This window comes from Periplaneta americana, chromosome 6, assembly GCF_040183065.1.
Source record: "Periplaneta americana isolate PAMFEO1 chromosome 6, P.americana_PAMFEO1_priV1, whole genome shotgun sequence".
NCBI lineage: Eukaryota > Metazoa > Arthropoda > Insecta > Blattodea > Blattidae > Periplaneta > Periplaneta americana.
Genome location: NC_091122.1, coordinates 126,706,247 through 126,725,118, shown reverse-complemented (window position 1 = coordinate 126,725,118; position 18,872 = coordinate 126,706,247). Strand labels below are relative to the sequence as shown.

Genomic DNA, 18,872 nt, shown 5'->3' with positions numbered 1-18,872 from the left:
CAACTGAAACTGTATAGGATGAAGAATATAAAGATGTCTTGTGGTAGGGTATAATGAGTACATTGTTATAATGAGATCTTGTACTTAGCTGATGATATGCGGATAAATTTTGAAAACGAGAAGCCAAATATATTGGGGTAGCGGTGCGCAAAATTTGAAATAAGAGAACAAGAGAATGCAGGGCTCGTCGATCGCTTAGACTTAGCCAAGACAGAGTTTGGAAAGACGGGGAAACATGATCATACTTACGAATATTACAAATATAACGGACGCACGCATTATGCACACGTTGTAGCCTGTTGCTCAAATTTGCATTTAGGTTACTTAATATAATATCGCAGTAGTCAAAGTGTGGCATCACGAGTGTTTGTACAAGGATTAATTTTAATTTATCAGGAAGAAAGTTCTTCAGTCGCTTTAACACATTGTCTTCTGTCACCACGTTTGAATGAGACGATTTATAACAAATTTATGCAACAAGTTCTTCCAGAGCTGTTAAAAGACGTGTTACTTATCGTGTATCAGCAGATGTGAATGCAACAAGATGGAGCACCACTATACTATACTCTTGCTTAGGGTTACCATCCGTCCGGCAAAAGAAGGACATGTCCTCTTTTTTAATCATTTTATCCTGTCCGGCAGGCATTAAAAAAATTTAAATGTCCGGCATTTCGCATTTCAACTACAATTAATATGAATACTGAACAATGTGCGATATTATGCATAGAATATCTAAACAAATGGTGAAAACCTATGAAAGAATTTAACTGCTTTCAATGGTTGAAGCTGGAGCACATAAAAAAATGATGACCTATTGACATGCATTGAATTCTTACACTCTAAAAATATCACTATTCATGATTCTAAGCTATTTTATCAATGTTATTCTGCAGTGTAAAAAGATATGCCAATCAAGTTAATTTTGACAAAGATTTAAGTTTAGATAAACAATGGTGCAAATTCTTCAATTCCAATAGTTCTGCGAGCACTGAAACTTTCTCAGAACTCTTAAAAATATGTAAATTCTATTTATTTATCCCAAGTCACAATGGAAGTGCTGAGAGAATATTTTCCCTGATATCTCCCCAATGGACAAAAGAACGAAATCGCATGCTAACGGAGATAGTCAGAGGTATCTTCATGGTGAAATATAATTTCAAGAACATGTCTTGTGAACAGTTCCATATTTATATGTTACAAGATATAAGTTGGTCCCTTCAGGCTCTCGTGCACAAACTGGGCTTCACCGATAAGTATGGTACAGATGTAATACTGATCCAGCAACTAGTGAGAAAACTGACTAAGGTGAGCCATTGTCTTTATCTTTAATTTTGTTCATACCAATTTTTAAAAAGTCGTCTTATTTTAGATTCCATGTCCTCCTACAGAATTTGTTCTCATGGTAACCCTACTCTTGCTGTACGAGATTTTCTAAATTTCCCATATCCTGAGCGTTGGATCGGAAGAGGAAGTCAGATTGAATGACCAGTCCGCTCCCCTGAGTTGATGCCTCTTGATTACTTCTTTTGGAGACGTATTCTTCTCGAGGTATCTTTCGCCGATTGTCCGTAGCAGTCCAATTGTATCTCTCGTACTTTGTCCCTTCCTGAAGCCAAACTGCTCTTCTTCCAACTGTTCTTCCATCTTAGAATATAAACGTCGATTCAGTATTCGCAAGAGAATCTTCGTCGAGTGCGATATTAGACTGATAGTCCTGAACTCCTTACATTTCTTGGTATTATTTTTCTTCTGTATTGGAAACAACACTTTCTCCGTAAAATCTTCAGGCCATTCGCCTTTCTCATACATTTCATTGCATAATAATAGAATTTGCTTGTCTTCACCCAAGCATTTTACTAAATCAATGGGGATTCCATCAACTCCGGTTGCTTTCCTATTCTTCATTTTCTTAAGCGCTAGTTCAACTTCTTGGCTTAAAATTGAAAATCTTAATACGTATTAATAGTAAATTCGTTGGTTTCATTTTCATCACCAGAATTCATTGTTTTTTACACAAATTATTCAAACTGTAACTACAGAATTAAATTTCCTACTTAAAAAACGAGAGATTTGTTGATAACTATTGTTGCCACGATATCACTGCCTTCTGTCAGAGAATATAGAAGAGTATATTACGATATTTTATTGTGTAATATATGAGGCGCTCAGAGCTAAAGTGGATCAAGTTACAAATTTTCATAAATTGAGTTTAATTCATTTTATGATTATCTGAAGTTGGATCTTTTCCTAGCATTGCATCAATTAACATCACAATTATTTATATTTTATAAATCTAGAGTTTGAGAATTGAGCCATAAAATTATTGCTAGTCAAATTAGATAATCGACTAGAGCAAGTTAATTTTAAGTCCTATCATCTCAAAACTACGTCTCATGGATTTGATCCACTTTAGCTCTGAACGCTCATATATTGTAATGCAAGTGCGGAAAAGGCTTTATTGCAAAATGAAAACGGGAGTTCATGCTCCAAATTTGCAATTTCCATTTTCTCAAGTGTGTTTACACACTATTTTCTCTACGAAAGTGACAGAATTAAACGGAACAGGACCAAATTTATTGGCCTACATATCAAAATGACAGTCTTATTTTATCACGAAACGCATATATTGTAAGATACGGTACTGTTTTTCACGATCGTGTTTTTTGTTTTATTTACAGCTATTATTGTTTGGCCTTGAAAGTTAGAATTCCTACGCAGAAACTATTTGCTAGGAAAACAATAATTCTTCATAACATAAAACTACACTGTAGTAGACCCACTATAGTGCGTTTATTGTTATTTAGTTACGCCTACCATTATAATGCAGTTTTACAAAGATGAAATAATATTGTTCTAAATTTTCAATGCAAAATATATTGTATTTACAGTTTTAAAAATATGATAGTGCAAAAACTGTTGTACAATACAGGTTTGTGAAGTGAATTACAAAATCTCCTTCATTTTATAAAAGTATTTCCCAACCTTTTATCATTATTGGCTCAACAACTCTTTAAGGGATCTAGCCTTCCGCAGAATTTTTTGTCGTTTCTCTCTGATTCTAGCCTTTGCCATCCAATTACGTATTCCAACAATCTTAGCATGTTCCATCATACCATCACCCCTTCTATCTCTTGGTCTTCCTTTAGGTCTACTACCCCTTGGATTAAATAAAAAAGCTTTCTTCGCTACTTTTGTTTCCTCCGTTCTTACTACATATCCAACCTATTCCAAACGCCCAATTTTTATAAATTTCATAATATCAGGTTCTTTGTACAAATCATGTAATCTAAAATGTATATAATATTTCAACCATTTTTGAAGGGAAATTCAAAATCTCTTTAACATTTTACTCTTAAAAGCATATTTTTTAAAACTTTCTGGAGAATAATTTTGATACTTGCTTTCAAAAATTTAAGATAAGTGATTACATTTTAAGGACGAATTTTAGAGGTATTTTTATAGAAATATGGTGGGATATTGAAATGTAACAAAATAACAAATTTTTATTCGAGAAATAAATTTTCTAATAACCTAAGAATTACAAAGTATATGATTATGTCTCGTGACCAGAATATAGTACGAAATGGAAATAAAAAAATTGAAAATTTATGCTTTGAAAAGGTGGAAAAATTCAAGTAACTTGGAGCAACAGTCACAAATATAAATGACATTCCAAAGAAAATTAAACGCAGAATAAATATGGGAAATGCCTGTTATTATTCGGTTGAGAAGCTTTTATCATCTAGTCTGCTCTCAAAAAAACTGAAAGTTAGAATTGATAAAACAATATTACTCTTTGTTCTGTATGGTTGTGAAACTTGGACTCTTACTTTGAGAGAGGAACAGAAATTAAGGGTGTTCGAGAATAAGATGCTTAGGGAAATATTTGGAGCTAAGAGGGATGAAGTTACAGAAGAATGGAGAAAGTTACACAACGCAGAACTGCACGCATTGTGTTCTTCACCTAACATAATTAGGAACATTAAATCCAGACGTTTGAGATGGGCAGGGCATGCAGCACGCATGGGTGAATATAGGAATGCATATAGAGTGTCAGTTGGAAGACCCGAGGAAAAGAGACTTTTGGAGAGGCCGAGGCGTGGATGGGAGGATAATATTAAGGTAGATTTGAGGGAGGTGGGATATGCTGCTAAGGACTGGATTAATCTTGCACAGGATTGGGACCGATGGCGGGCTTATGTGAAGGCGGCAATGAACCTCCGGGTTCCTTAAAAGCCATTTGTAAGTACAGTAAGTAATAGTTTAAGAAATGTGTGTACCAAAGAGCTTCCCGGACCATGGACTTGCCGAACACTAGTCTTAAATCTATAAATCGGGTGTACACCGGAATCGAACCCGGGTCCATAGGATTATAAGGCCAGCGTTCTAGGCACTAGACTACTGTGGCGATATCCAAATATCATATAGTCATATATAGCATTAATAGTTCCGAAGATGTACAGGGCGAATATAAAGTCTTTCTCTATTATTCGATCATGGCCACAACACAAGAAGATACAATATTTCGCTCCCCTTCATTGAACCAAAATGTAAGACTGAAGCAGGTCTAAGACATAGTTCTAATTACGGTCCAAGATAGTATAATGATTTTATAAAGTAGAATCCTAAACTAAAATTATTAAACAGTACCCTAGATCATATATAACAGATAGGTCGGCCTTATAGGCTTTGACGTTAACAACTTTTGTCAGGTTTACTACGCTGCCATCTAGTTACATAAAGAGTCACGTCATAATTCCCATTTGAATTGCATTAGCGACTGTACTGCCATCTCATGTTCGTTTACGGCGGACGGGTGGCGATCCCGGCGGTTGTTCTCTTCAAAGTGCTGCCGATTTTAACATAGCGATGAGTTATCTGTTACATATTATATGATCTAGGACAATACATTATTTAAAAAACAAGTGCTTGGACTGTTTTTAAAATTATAATCACATAAATTCTTATCCTTTATTTTTTGTCACTAAGAATGTTGTATTCTTAACTTAGTATGTTTATATACATGCAACGTTTGTTTTTATTTTTTCTTTCTTATTCTTTTTAAATTTTATGTGTAATTACAGTTAACAGTTTAATCACAGTTGTGATTGTGATTATTATTTGTTTTTCTTTTTCTATCCACTTTTCATTATTGGGCACACCCGACTTCAAGCATCTTGCTTTTAAGGGTGTGACCCAGTTACAATTGTATTTATACAACAATTTGTAATATATTGAATATGAGATTGCTAATCAATTTCGAATTTTGAAGAATATTCATATACGAGTATTACAATAGTATTGTAAATTCTTTCTTAACGTATGTAATTTTTGCTTGCAATAATAAACTTAAAGTCAAAAAAATATTTATTAATGAAAAACTACGCTAGATATAGAGAGGCGGTTTTCACCTCAACTTACCAAGTTTTTATGCATACATCTTAACATGTGCCCCGTTTGTTGCCCGGAGAACGTCAGATCGAAACTCGATTTCATGCCTTGTTTTCGCTAACATCTCTATTTTCCGACTCCTAAATCCGAACATTGTGCCTGTTGACATTTCCGGAAGTATGAAAGATTGCCTAATCAGAAAGACAAACTTGCTTAAGGCAGTCATTGTGTCGTTCAGTTCCTTCCAGAATATCCGCAACAAATGCAGCATTTTGGGGACGGTCGTCTGGCAATAAAGCTTGCATGATTTGCACTTTGTAGGGCCTACGCGGCGAACTGCAGACGTCTGTGCAACATTTTTTACACCTCCGGAAAATTCAACAGATACAATGTTCGGTTTCGGGGGTAGGAAAAACGAGATATTGACGAGAGACGTGGCATGAAATCGAGTATCGATTAGATGTTCTCCGGGAAACAAACGGAGCGCATATTGAAGTATATACATGAAAACGTGGTAAGTTGAGATATCATTTACTGAAATCCGCGTCCCTGTATCTAGCGTAGTTTTTCAGTAATAATCAGGAAAAGACTTTATGTCCACCTGTATAACTTTTTGTATATTTAAAGAAATAATAATTTAACAGGAAATTGCAATCAAAGTTAGTGTCATTTAAAAACCCTGTGCACCAGAGCTTTAAAAATGGCAACACAGCAGTTAAAAGGCCATAAATGTGCATTGAATTTTATATAATATATTTTTCACATATCGATGTCTATTTTAACCCTTAAATTCACAAAGTATAAGTGTCCTATAGGATGCAACAGGTTAATAGGCTATATGCTATAATTTTAATACAACACAATAGAAAAAAATAGTAGGAAAATTAAATTTAACCAAAATTAATGCATAATTATTACATTTATTTACATTTACATTTTATTTTTACAACAATATTCATATTTAATTGATTATACTGTATTTTTATTTGCTATTAATTTCCGGATCCTTTTGGTCATCCTTAATAATTAAGGCCGAACGATTTATTTCTCTCTCTCTCTCTCTTGTACAACATATAAAATATGAACACTGCGATAGTTGTTTTCTTTACAGTCCGACACGGTTTAATAAACTAGTGTGAGAAATGAAGTTTTGCCAATTTAAGGATTAGACCTAAAGGCTATTTTGTAATTCACTGGTTTTCCATCATATTAAAACCATCCTCTCTTCTTAAGGTGGAAAGATTGTAGGCCTACACATATGGAGAAATATGTATGTTAAATCTACCACATGATTGTCCGAATAATGTGTGTTATGCTCCTCGAAATGTTAGGGGATTGAACTTGGTTAAAATGAAATGGGATGCTAACATTCAGGATTTTAATACTGCTAAGACATTACTCCAAGTTGTTGATGAACATCTTCATATTAGTAGAAATTCAGTGTCCGAGATTGAAGAATATTTACGAAATTTAGTAATCAAATATGATAACAATTCTGTTCCACAAACTGGACGTCAAATTAGAAAACATTTACAAAAGGAAGCCTATAATGCTTGGGCTAGTCTTCAGCATAAAGGAAAAGGAGTATCAGTTTTCCAAGATGAACCGAAAGTAAATTCTTGGATGAGTAACAGAAAAGGATTATCGTCATTAGAATGGACACTGCCATTAAAATGTCATGCAATACTGCAGCAGTAAGATCAGTACCAGGACGAACGACGACTTCACGACAGTGTAGAACTCCAGGATGTGAGGCGACTGAGACTTTTAGTCATGTGCTAGGATTATGTCCTATTTAAGGAGATTTATTTCGCAATGTACGTCATCATAGTCTTCGCCCTTATATTGCCTTACACTTAAAGAAAAATAAAAATCTTGAAGTACCGTAGTTTCCCCTAACTATGGTTCACATTTTCCACATTTTTCTTTGTATATTCAGTACTATTCATCCAGATTAAGTGAAATTTTGGCTTCGGACTCTTGTAAGTGTATATTAAATAAATATTGACATATGTGTTTGAAATTATTTAATTACAAGTCTTAAAAAAAATAATAAGCATTGGTACATAGTTGTATTCTGAGTTGCCCAACTATGGTCCACTCATATATTCATGCTTCAAAGCACGAATGGACTATAGCTGGAGCTGTAATTATTCGTAAATCAATACATTGAGTTCTAATTTAAGGGTAGAAACATAATCTAGCACAGAAATATTACAAATAAATTAAAAGTACGTGGTTCTTTTTATTAGTACACATTGCATAAACACACAATAAACAAGTGAAATCTGAAAGTCATTTTCCTGCAATAATGAACAACTACAGTATATTAAAGAACAAAAGTACGGTATCAAAATAAACTAACACATTCTTAGTAAAATATTATACACATAAATTCACTGATAATGTTTATTTACCACACTGAGACTACATTCAGCAGGCTTATTTCGATCCTTTGAATCTCCACTTCTCTTGTAATTCTGAAATTGAAAATAGATCTCTCTCTATCGAGACGCATTTGAGGTCTTCAATTTGTTTTATTATGTTTTCCTTTCTATAGGATAAAATGTCTTCCATTTCTCGCCACCTCAGTAATTGCCGCTTCTTACCATAGGTACATGAAACAACAGCTCCATTGTTCTTCACTTCCAAAACATTCCCTGGCCACAATTCCTCCTCATATGTAACTACCATATAACTATGTGCCTTTAGCATTAATTTAACAGATTTCGTCTTCTTTTCCACATCTGACCCACTGTCTGTAAATATGGAGAGAACACCGGAAACATCATAATCTATATCCAATTCAATTTCATCGCTCTCATAGTCACTTACAGGGACGGTTGTTTTCCTTCTACCCTGAAGTTTTCGTTTTACCGGACCATCTGGAACATCCTGTTTCTTTGTTTACTTGACTATAATGTTAAATGGTGTTTTAGAATATACTGAGATACCGTATTTGCAGAAGTAAATAATCACATTGATCACATTTTATTGAAACAAATATTTCAAAATGAAATACAACTAAGGTCCACGAAAAGTTGTGGTACATAGTTGAGGACTGACTTCTAGCCTTGAGGTTAAACATTTTTCACGCAGAGTCCTTAACCTCTGCCAGTGTAATTATTACATGAAAGTAAACACTACATAGGCAGGTTTAATTGTACAAAAAATCATATATTTATAACGTACCAATTCTACAGAGGAGAGCTTAATAAAACAGAAAATCATAAACTGAATGGTTTCGTGTCTTCACACATTCAATAGAACGATGCACACTGACCTTGTTAAGCATCCATATCATTGCCACTAATGGTAGAAAGAAGCATCTATGGGGAACATAATTCTATCACAGTGGCGCCTTAAATGGCAAACACCGAACTTTTGGGGGACTAAGTAGTACATAATGCGTTTTGGACCATAGTTGGGTGCCTGGACCATAGTTATGGGAAATTACGGTACATGAAGAAGTACATTGCATATCTGAGAATGGCAGTAACAGACGAGCGGATATAGTTGCTATTTTTTTATTAGGTTGTTTTACGACGCTTTATCAACAGCTTAGGTTATTTAGGTCTGAATGAGATGAAGGTGATAATGCCGGTGAATTGAGTCCGAGGTCCAACGCCGAAAGTTACCCAGCATTTGCTCACATTGGGTTGAGGGAAAACCCCGGAAAAAACCTCAACCAGGTAACTTTCCCCGACCGGGAATCGAACCGGGCCACCTGGTTTCGCGGCTAGATGCGCTAACCGTTACTCCGCAGGTGTGGACTAGTTGCTCTTAAAAGACAAAAGAAGAAGGCAGTGATATTGGACCCAACTGTACGGTTCGAAAAGGATGTATCTCTAGCATTAGCGGTTGATCAGGAAAAACAAGTCATTTACTGCCCATGTGTTCCTCACTTGAGTGAGAGATACAATGCAATTGATTACACATGGGAGGTGAGGGGTTTGCTTTTTGGTGCCCGCGGATCGGCGAATAAATATACTACTGACATGTTAAAACAATATGATATGACATCCCAAGATATTAAAAATATTTGTTTAAATATCTTAAAGAAATCCAGAGGCATTTTACATAATCATTTATATAATGTAATCTTTTAAACTTTCTAAATTGCATATTGTATTATGATTGCTACCTACTGTATTGATTTTTCTCTCTATTTCATATATGCATTTTTTAAATTGTTTTCCGAACCTACATGGTCACCTGTTATGACAGGCGGATTTTATTTTATTTTTTATCCATGAACAATTGGCCGTTATTATTTTGCAACATCCCACGACTTGGCGTATTGTGAAAGATAATGAAGTTTATGTTTATATCTAGTTTTTTTTTTTAAGGGATCGAGGAAGCACGGGTATTTCGAAAATATCAAAGGGGGCGCGAAGCTACACATGTCACTCTGTTGATGGGGTCAGTCGGTCACGCGGGCTGTCGCTGCACCTGTGGGAGGGGGCGGTGCCCCAGGTGGGAAAGTGCCGGCACATCAGAGACTAGCCACAGTCATAACGCAACGAACGACCTAGCTAGTGCGACAGACGTCAGACATGGGAGTCGACCGACGAGCCGCCAAATACAGATCGCGTAGAAGAATACAACGCCTGTGAAGACGTGAAGAACAGTGATAGTGTCGGAAACAGTTCGCCATGGTGGCATGCGACAAGATAGTGGTTGTTAAAATAGTGGAACTGGTAAGTCACCAAAGCGTGTGCTGCGAAGTCCGTTTACACCTCTATTTGCTATTTGCGTACTTCACGTTTTTCCTAATCAGTACAGCCCGGGTGTTCAGGCATTTATAACAGTTAAAATAGGCAGGCAAAAAAGTCAATAAAAACTCAGAAAAAAAAGGCACAACAATCTTTGAAAAGGCATTACAAATTTTAAAAAGACATAATATTTATTATTTTAGCAATAAATTTAAATTATATCAACATAACTCACATATTTACTTCGTAGGTGACACATGTTGACTTATAAAATACTTTTTTTTCGTGATTAACTGTCTTTTCACAAACCTTACATAACAAAACTGTTCCATCGGTTGAAAACACATGGACACCAAATTCACTAACGTAAGCATGAAGTTTAGTTTTCAATGATTTACTGAATTTAGGCATTCTAGCTAACCGATCTTTCTGTCACCCGACAATAAATGACTGTTCCTCACTCAAATTTCTTTCTCCTACATTAATAAACACGTGTAGCACAAAATTGTAACAGTAAAATTTGAAAATATGAAAGCAAACATTTGGAAATGCTACGTGACAACTTCTATGAGAACGAGCTTAACATTTAAAATTATAAAGCTGATTGTTTGTTTCGTGAAGACATGACAATATTAATTTTGTAACTGTGGATTGTCGATCACTATTCATATTACACGAATACTATTAAAGCACGATTTTTAGCAGATTAAGCACCGAAATAAATTACTTTTATTTACTATTGTTAATAAAGTTAGTCATTGTTTCAAATATTTAAATTTCATACACATTACATTACAATTAATTAGAAAATTGCAAATAAACAAGAAATATTGCTTTATAATGACAAAAAAAGGCATTTATTAGTAAGAAACACCTTAAAAAGGCAAAATTGGCAAAATAAAAATTGGCCCTATCACTTTGATTTACTCCAAATCACATTATTGTCTATGCAAATAATGATTTACTTCTACCCTGTAAAAAAGGCATTTTGCCAAACATCCGGGCTCTGCTAATCAGTTATTACTTACTGAACGAAAAGACGTACACGCATACCTCGACTAAAATTCGACGATAATCTATAAAGTGATTTAAAAATGCTCGAAAGTAATAACTGGAAAACAGTTCGTGAAAACAGACTTTCTTAAAAAAAAAAAAATCGTAAAATCGAAGCCTAGGGTTTTCGTACATTTTAAGAGATGATAATGATATCAACACGATTATTATCATTTATCAATATGATGTTTTATTAAGTGCCTACTCGAACTCAAAAGCTGTATATCCTATTCAGGAATTTAAAAGACATGATCTGGGTCCGTGGAAATACAAAAACCCCCTTGGTATGAGTGGGGGGGAAATAAATAAATAAATAAATAATAGTTGGACTATTCAAAAGCCAAGTTGTGCAAACCACTCATTTAAGTACTATTATTATTATTATTATTATTATTATTATTATTATTATTATTATTATTATTATTATTATTATTATTATTATTTTACTATTACAACTTATGTAGGCTAAATATTAGTTCCTTTATATGTATTTTACAAGCGATAACATCCACACACACACGAATTTTCCACCGAAAATAAGAAATTAAAATTTTGTTACGTAACCTACAATAAAATTATTGGCTTCTGAACTTTTAACTTTATTATTATTATTATTATTATTATTACTTGTAAACATGAACTTGAAGTCCAAAGCTGTATGTAACCTATATTAAAATATTCTAGATCAATGGAAACAATATAGACTACTTCTTATTTCTTATAATATAACTAGGCACTTCGCTGCACTTCCTACAAACACATGTATTTTTTTTCTCAGAATGGCTCAGTAACTTATGATACGAAAGAGATTAAGAATTATTTTAAGCAACAACTTATAATCAACTTTCATTAGAACACAAAGTCCTACCAAATATGTTTAAGAAAAAACGTTTTTGGCAAGTTTATTTATTTTAATTCTCGGTTGGTTTATTTATTTGGTTGTTTCAAACTCGTTATTCTTTCTCCCTAAAACTTCAGTACATATTACAGTTCTTATTTATTTTCTTCCTTTAATTATTGCCATGTTCTATGTTTTTCACAGACTGTAATTTTATGATTTGTTATTGCCTATTATTATGTTGTACAACATATTATATATTATATGTTCTTGTATATCCACTGAATTGAGTTTTACTCGATCGGGCATATCCAATAAATTTTAAAAAAGTCTACCGAATATTTCCCGTTTGTTATACAAGACCATCTTAAATAATCTCAGAGTCATTTGTTTTAATTTTATTATATCAGCCCGATTGAGGCAGCACGGCATTGTTATTTTGAAATTGATTGCTCTAAATTGTCGGAAACGTTTTCCAAAGAAACTTTTGTTATGTAATATTATCACAGTCTAGTATATACAGTCACGAAGCTCAATACGTAGTAAATATCCATCCATATATAGTTGCTAACGACTAGGATCACTACTATCGCCTCATTACAGACAATGCGAAATAGTGCCTGCACAGTCTATTGTTTCTAGTACCTTCACAAACTCAAGCTTCGTGACTGTATATCGATCGTCTGGTTCAAAAGTGCGACAACTAAAAAAAAAAAAAACAAGTTTTGAGATATTTTCAGTTGAAAGTTTCAAATAAATCACTTAGAAAGGAACAGAGTTCTGGTCAAATAAATCACTTAGAAAGGAACAGAGTTCTGGTTCATAACCACGACAATTAGAAATGAGTCAGTATTCAGGACGATTTTATCACTATCTTCCAGTTCGTTATTAATACATTTCGAAATGTACTAATAATGAATTAGTAAAGTTCATAGTTATAATTATTTCTAAAGCAGTTTATTTAGTTCTTTTTCTTTTTGGTTGTAAATATCACTTATCTCAATACTGAATCGGAAAGAGCTCCGAAAGGGGCTCTCAGTAATATAAATAACTAAAAAATATGGCAATTTTTGAGTTGTAGCACTTTTGAACTGGACGATCGATATACTACACTGTGGTATTATCCTAAAAACAATAATAAGCGATATATTTCGATATATTTACTTCAGTGCCCCTTATAATCCTCCTTTAAAGAAAGTATTTTGAATGCCATATAACCTAAAATCTAAGTAGAACGTAATTTTTTTCACATACCAATTTTTGCAGAAATCGGTTCAGTCATTATCGCGTGAAAAGGTATCAAACAGACATACAAACAAACATTTAGAAAATGCTATTTTTGATCTCAAGACGGTTCATTATACATGCTAACACCAATTATTTTTGGAAAAGCGAAAATTGCTAGAAATATTTAGGTTACAGTTTTATTATTAGTAGCCTACAAACATAATATAATATAATATAATACAATATAATATAATATAATATAATATAATATAATATAATATAATATAATATAATATAATATAATATAATATAATATAATATAATATAATATAATATAATATACCGTAATATAATATAATTGTTGTTTAGACAACTGTCCGAAGACAGGTCTGAACCTCACAAGTGATACCAACATGGCACCAATTAAGAGGCAACTAGGGCAGGAGATAAAGGGGTAGGGTGGCCAGTTCCTTTCTACCTCCATTGCATACATCGCCGATTAGCTACATGTTACACTAATCAGACTTCAGATGGATACAAACAATTGTTCTTCCTCTGACACATATCGTCAAGTGAGATGTACTGACTGATAGATGTAGCCTACATATCAGCCAGAACCTCAATCAGAGGTAAATAATATAATATAATATAAAATAATATAGTATAATATAATATAATATAGTATAATATAATATAATATAATATAATATAATATAATATAATATATATCCTCTGATTGAGGTTCTGGCTGATATGTACCTCTACGCTTGAATTGAAGTTGGGCGGTCTGAAGCGTTCTACCCTCGCACAACTTCGAGATAAGTATGAAATGGACCTCTGTAATTGGTTGAATAGCAATTATACTTCTCTCCTCCTCTGCCGGCAATGTTTACTTCTCCTGTCAAACATTACGGAACCAAGTGTAGTCGCTGTGCTCTTCGAATGTAAATCCCCACTACATTACCCTACTCTCCCCTCTCACACAAGGCACCGCTCTTCTTTAAGCAATCGAGCTGTAGATCAGTAGCAGGTCAAAATGAGCACTTGCAAAAGTTCTTATTTTGGAAACATTGCTTTTCAATAAATTTCGAAAATGAATGGAGAATAGACCTGAGAACACATTTATATCCACATAGAATATTCAAGAAAGTAATTATTATTATTTGTGTATTAATGCTTTAGATTAGAATATAGGCCTACTGTAGTACATTGCACCACGATTGTCTGTCTGTTGATATTAGCGGTTAACACTATTCCTAATCTGCTAGAATTATTAATATTACTTACCAAAGAAGATCTTGAAAGTTGCCTTCAAAACTGCAAAAAGGAATCGCAGCATGTAGCTGCGCCTCAAAAACATTACGAGATTGCTCATTTCATAATTCACCAATTCTGGCAAAGCGAGTGAAATATTGCTAATGCGTTTCCTAGCAACGGCTAATAATGTTTACGTATTTGTTGTATTGTCGTCGTTTCAGACGGGTGACTCTCTTCATGTCTCAAGATGTTGGTTAGTCATTGAGCTCCTCTTTTGGTGAATTATCGCACCAACGCATTTTCCCTTATTTCAAATTGTGTTTCTCTCTGTATATATCATCACAATAATTACTGCATTACGTTAACCTCTTCCCTTACTATATATTTTACCAATTTTGTGAAAAAAAGTCATATTTTTTATTTTCGTAAAGAGGTCATTTAATATTGCAGAATCACTGTACATCACTAATTTTCTTACATAGGCTACATAAAAAAATCACTATGAAATAGACATACATTCATACCTGAATTATTATCCCGACTTATCTCGTGCACCTTCATTCCAGCTCTAGTAGTTGTCCCACTTTGATTTTCTCCTGAACTATTTACCAACTTATGTTTTTTTATGGATTAATTTATGAGGTACAATACCAGTGCTGTTATCAAGGCGTTAAATGTTGCTTGTCGTGTGATAGACTCGAAAGCAGGGTATTACGCACACTGGCACATTACATTCCGGACAGTAGTATCTGCTCTCCTATATGGGAGCGTTTTGAGAAGAATGGTGTAGCAGTCATTGAATATTTGTACCAGTACATCTGTTCTCAGGTTTGTGAATAATGTTCTGCAGTATCACTATGTCCAAAAGTACACGTATTTCAGAGTCCGTAGTAGGCCGCCACGAATTATTTTCAGCATTCTGTGAACACTTATTAGCATGCCGAATCGTCGCCTCGAATATAATGTTGATGAGGTCATTATTAAAGAATAATTTAAACATTTAGAATTATCGTTATCAGAAACAATGTTAAAATTTCAGGGAATGGAGACCTCGGAGGTGCAGAAGAAATGGTGCCAGATGTCTTCTATTCAAACCACTGTCGAAAAGACGCGACATTAACTGTTCTGAATTTGTTTGTTGGTCTATAACTTCGTCTTCTGACACCGATGTTTCATTTCCTAATCTTCTACAGGAATATAGGTCCTGATCAAAAGTTTCGGAATCACTAACTTGATCCATCTTTACACAAAACAACACAAAAAACACTAAACACAAACAGAAACCAGCAAAACTAACTAGCATCTACTCACTACTGTGTGTGAATGCTATATGAGCATAGAATTCCACTCGCAAGGAAGAAGTACAAAAAACACCACCAGATATAGCAATATCTGTAGCCATCTAGTGAGGAAAAGGTTAATGAAAGAATGGAAACGTATATATTCGGGATATAATCCTTAGCAGCGAAAATGGGACTCAAACGAGTTAACACGAGTTAATAAATTTTGACCCGAGTTAGCAAACCGAGTTAACTCGGGTTAATCAGGGAAGTGGTTAAGGCTAGTGTGACGCTGTAATGATATTCGAAAGTGCTGATAGATGACAGCAATTTTGATGTGGCTTATGGAAAATAAATAATTGAAATATATGAACCTTTGAAAAGCATCAAGTTATTTGTGTTATCTCTGTAGTGTAATCTCACTGGCGAAATCCATCTCCTCATTCCTCTCTGCCTTCTCCCGACGTGGTGAGGAAGACTATTGCAGCTCAAACGGATTTTGTCCTGCTTGCGAAAACCAGTAATAATGGTAATGATATCTAAAATAGTGATTAATAGGGATCGTATTCTGTACCAGGACGTGCGGAGATAAGGTTAGTTGTCTACAGACTATATTGACGTGACGTCATATTTGACGCGTGCCACAGCATCTTGTTTGTGCTGAAGTTGACGTTCTATTCATGATTCAAAACTAGACCTAATAGGCTGTTTATAATGCATTATAATGATGAAGACTGATACTAAGATGATGCTTCCTACAATTTAAATTATTTGTTCATTTATGTAATTAATTTATTTTGACTGTGCAGAGTTAAGACCGAAAGGCCATCTCTTCCACTCAACCAAAAATGCGTAGCAAAAACAAATAACAGCAGCACAGAAAACAATGGGGTAATATAATAATAATAATAATAATAATAATAATAATAATAATAACAGCAAAATGTAGATTTGTTTAGTTATATGTAATTCTATTGGCCAGTTTCTCCAAGAAATGTTTAATTTGGCTTAACTAGTGTTAAATTAATCTCACTAGCGAAATCCATCTCCTCATTCCTCTCTGCCTTCTCCCGACGCGGTCTGGAATGGAATGGAATTTAAGTGAGGGGGGCACGGATGGCCCAGCACTGCGACCTGTTGAGATCTATTGCGCTAACCCTCAATATGGAATGAGTTGCGTGCCACATATTATCCCCTACGCGCACCACATGACTCCCTTAACGACCGGTCCCTACAGCCGACAGAAATCCATATACCATTCCTGCTTCGGCAACTTCCTCCAAGGTCCCCCTGTCGGTCCGAGGCGAAACTCCTCCCCCGAGTAGGTCCGCCTCGGGTGCCATTGCAGAAGCCATCTAACGTCGCTGAACTACATTCCACGGAGGCCGGTCGAGAGAGCCAGTAGTTCCGGGAGGCCGCTTGTAGAGTGATCTGAAAAACCAGAAACGGAATGATGAGGAAAGGATGATGGGGGAGGAAAGGAAGTGGCGAAGATGAGTGAGGTTCCAATCACCTGATAAAGTTACCTGATATTCATCCATAGGAGTGAGGGAAAACCCCCGAAAAAACCTCGCCCAGGCAACTCGTCCTGACCGGGAATCGAATTCGAATCAGAAACACCCATTCCAGCAGAGTTCAATTATTTCTATAATATATTCAGTTACTTTTCTCCCAGGAAATAAGTGTCTTCATTCCTGCCTAAGTCTTCAATTAAAGACGTTTGTAGTCACGGCAACATTTCTCTTTAATACGGTAGGCCTAATGATGTGACGTGCATGAAATACGAATGCGAGTCATTGACAGACGGTAGGTGAAATGTCCGTCTTGTTGAGATTTCAATGTCATGAAATTAAGTATTGGTTAAAAATATTACAGACTTTGTTTCCTGTTTAACAAGAAACACTGAAACGAACAATAGCTGAAAGCGCACTCCCACGAAGGGAGTTTACGAATTCACGGCACACCGATAATTATCTTTGCTTTACTGGTTGTGAAACAGATAACTGGACGTCATCTGAGTGACTCAAATAACGTGACTCATGACTTAACAGGAAGTTACGTTCGTATTGGAGCTTATTTGTTGCTAATAATTCAATTATCTTAGAAAAGAATCTGAACATTGTTAAGAAGTTATACATTAGGATTAAACATCAACGTTTGATGAAATATAATTATGTGAATATGATCCTTTTAGAGTCAGAAATGCATATTTGTAAATTACTGATATTTCCTATGTGAAATGTGGAGTCAGAATATTGACAAAACATGGAATACTGTAGGTCTATAAATGTGGCTTTCAGGCATAGCACCCTGTAAAGCTATTTTGAATAATTTCAAGAGAAAAATTGTTCCGGGACCGGGCAACAATCCCGGGACCTTTGGTTGAGCGCGCCAACGCCCTATCGACTGAGCTTTCCAGGAACTCTATCAGACCTTGGCTCAATTATTCCCTTTTTATCCACATACCTCAAGTGGGTTGACAAGATGTCAGAGACCCAATATTGAGTGCACAATTTCTGTGTGTCTTAAATTTGTGGTTTTTCTGTTAACGACAGTTACGTGTATTATACAAATCTACACACTAACTTAAAACATTTAACAACTGGTTCCAAATTTAACAAGCGGTTAGGACGAACCGTGTGTACCGCTGAAAGACACCACCACTGGAGACAGTCATGGTTGAAACCAGCGTTGTCAACCTTTTCCAGTAATAAATCTCACAAAGACATCTATCTTATTTTCGCTCCCTCGTTGATTAGAACAGTCAACCTCCAAGTGCAAACAAAAGGAAAAAAAAAGTCCCCAATAATAATAATAATAATAATAATAATAATAATAATAATAATAATAATAATAATGAAGTCTCATTAGTGCAATATGTTACTAGTCAGCGATGTATGTAATGAAGGAGGAAAGGAACTGGCCACCCTACCCCATTATCTCTTGGTTTAGTTGCCTTATGAGTGGTACTTTATTGGTGTCATGAGGTTCAACTCTGCCATCGGACAGTTGAGTAAGCAATAATAATAATAATAATAATAATAATAATAATAATAATAATAATAATAATAATAATAATAACAATAATGTCTGATTAGTGTAATATGTTAC

At 34.7% G+C, this 18,872-nt stretch overlaps 1 protein-coding gene across 1 annotated transcript in view; it reads left to right on the top strand.

Annotated features, from left to right (window-relative positions):
- The first annotated feature begins 9,891 nt into the window (after positions 1–9,891).
- The window catches only part of LOC138701707 (uncharacterized), a 32,752-nt gene continuing 23,771 nt past the window's right edge, over positions 9,892–18,872 (top strand). The window contains exon 1 of the mRNA XM_069828901.1: positions 9,892–10,091. Within this exon, the coding sequence (XP_069685002.1) occupies positions 10,047–10,091 (45 nt within the window). The 5' untranslated portion in view covers positions 9,892–10,046. The remainder of the gene's footprint in view (positions 10,092–18,872) is intronic.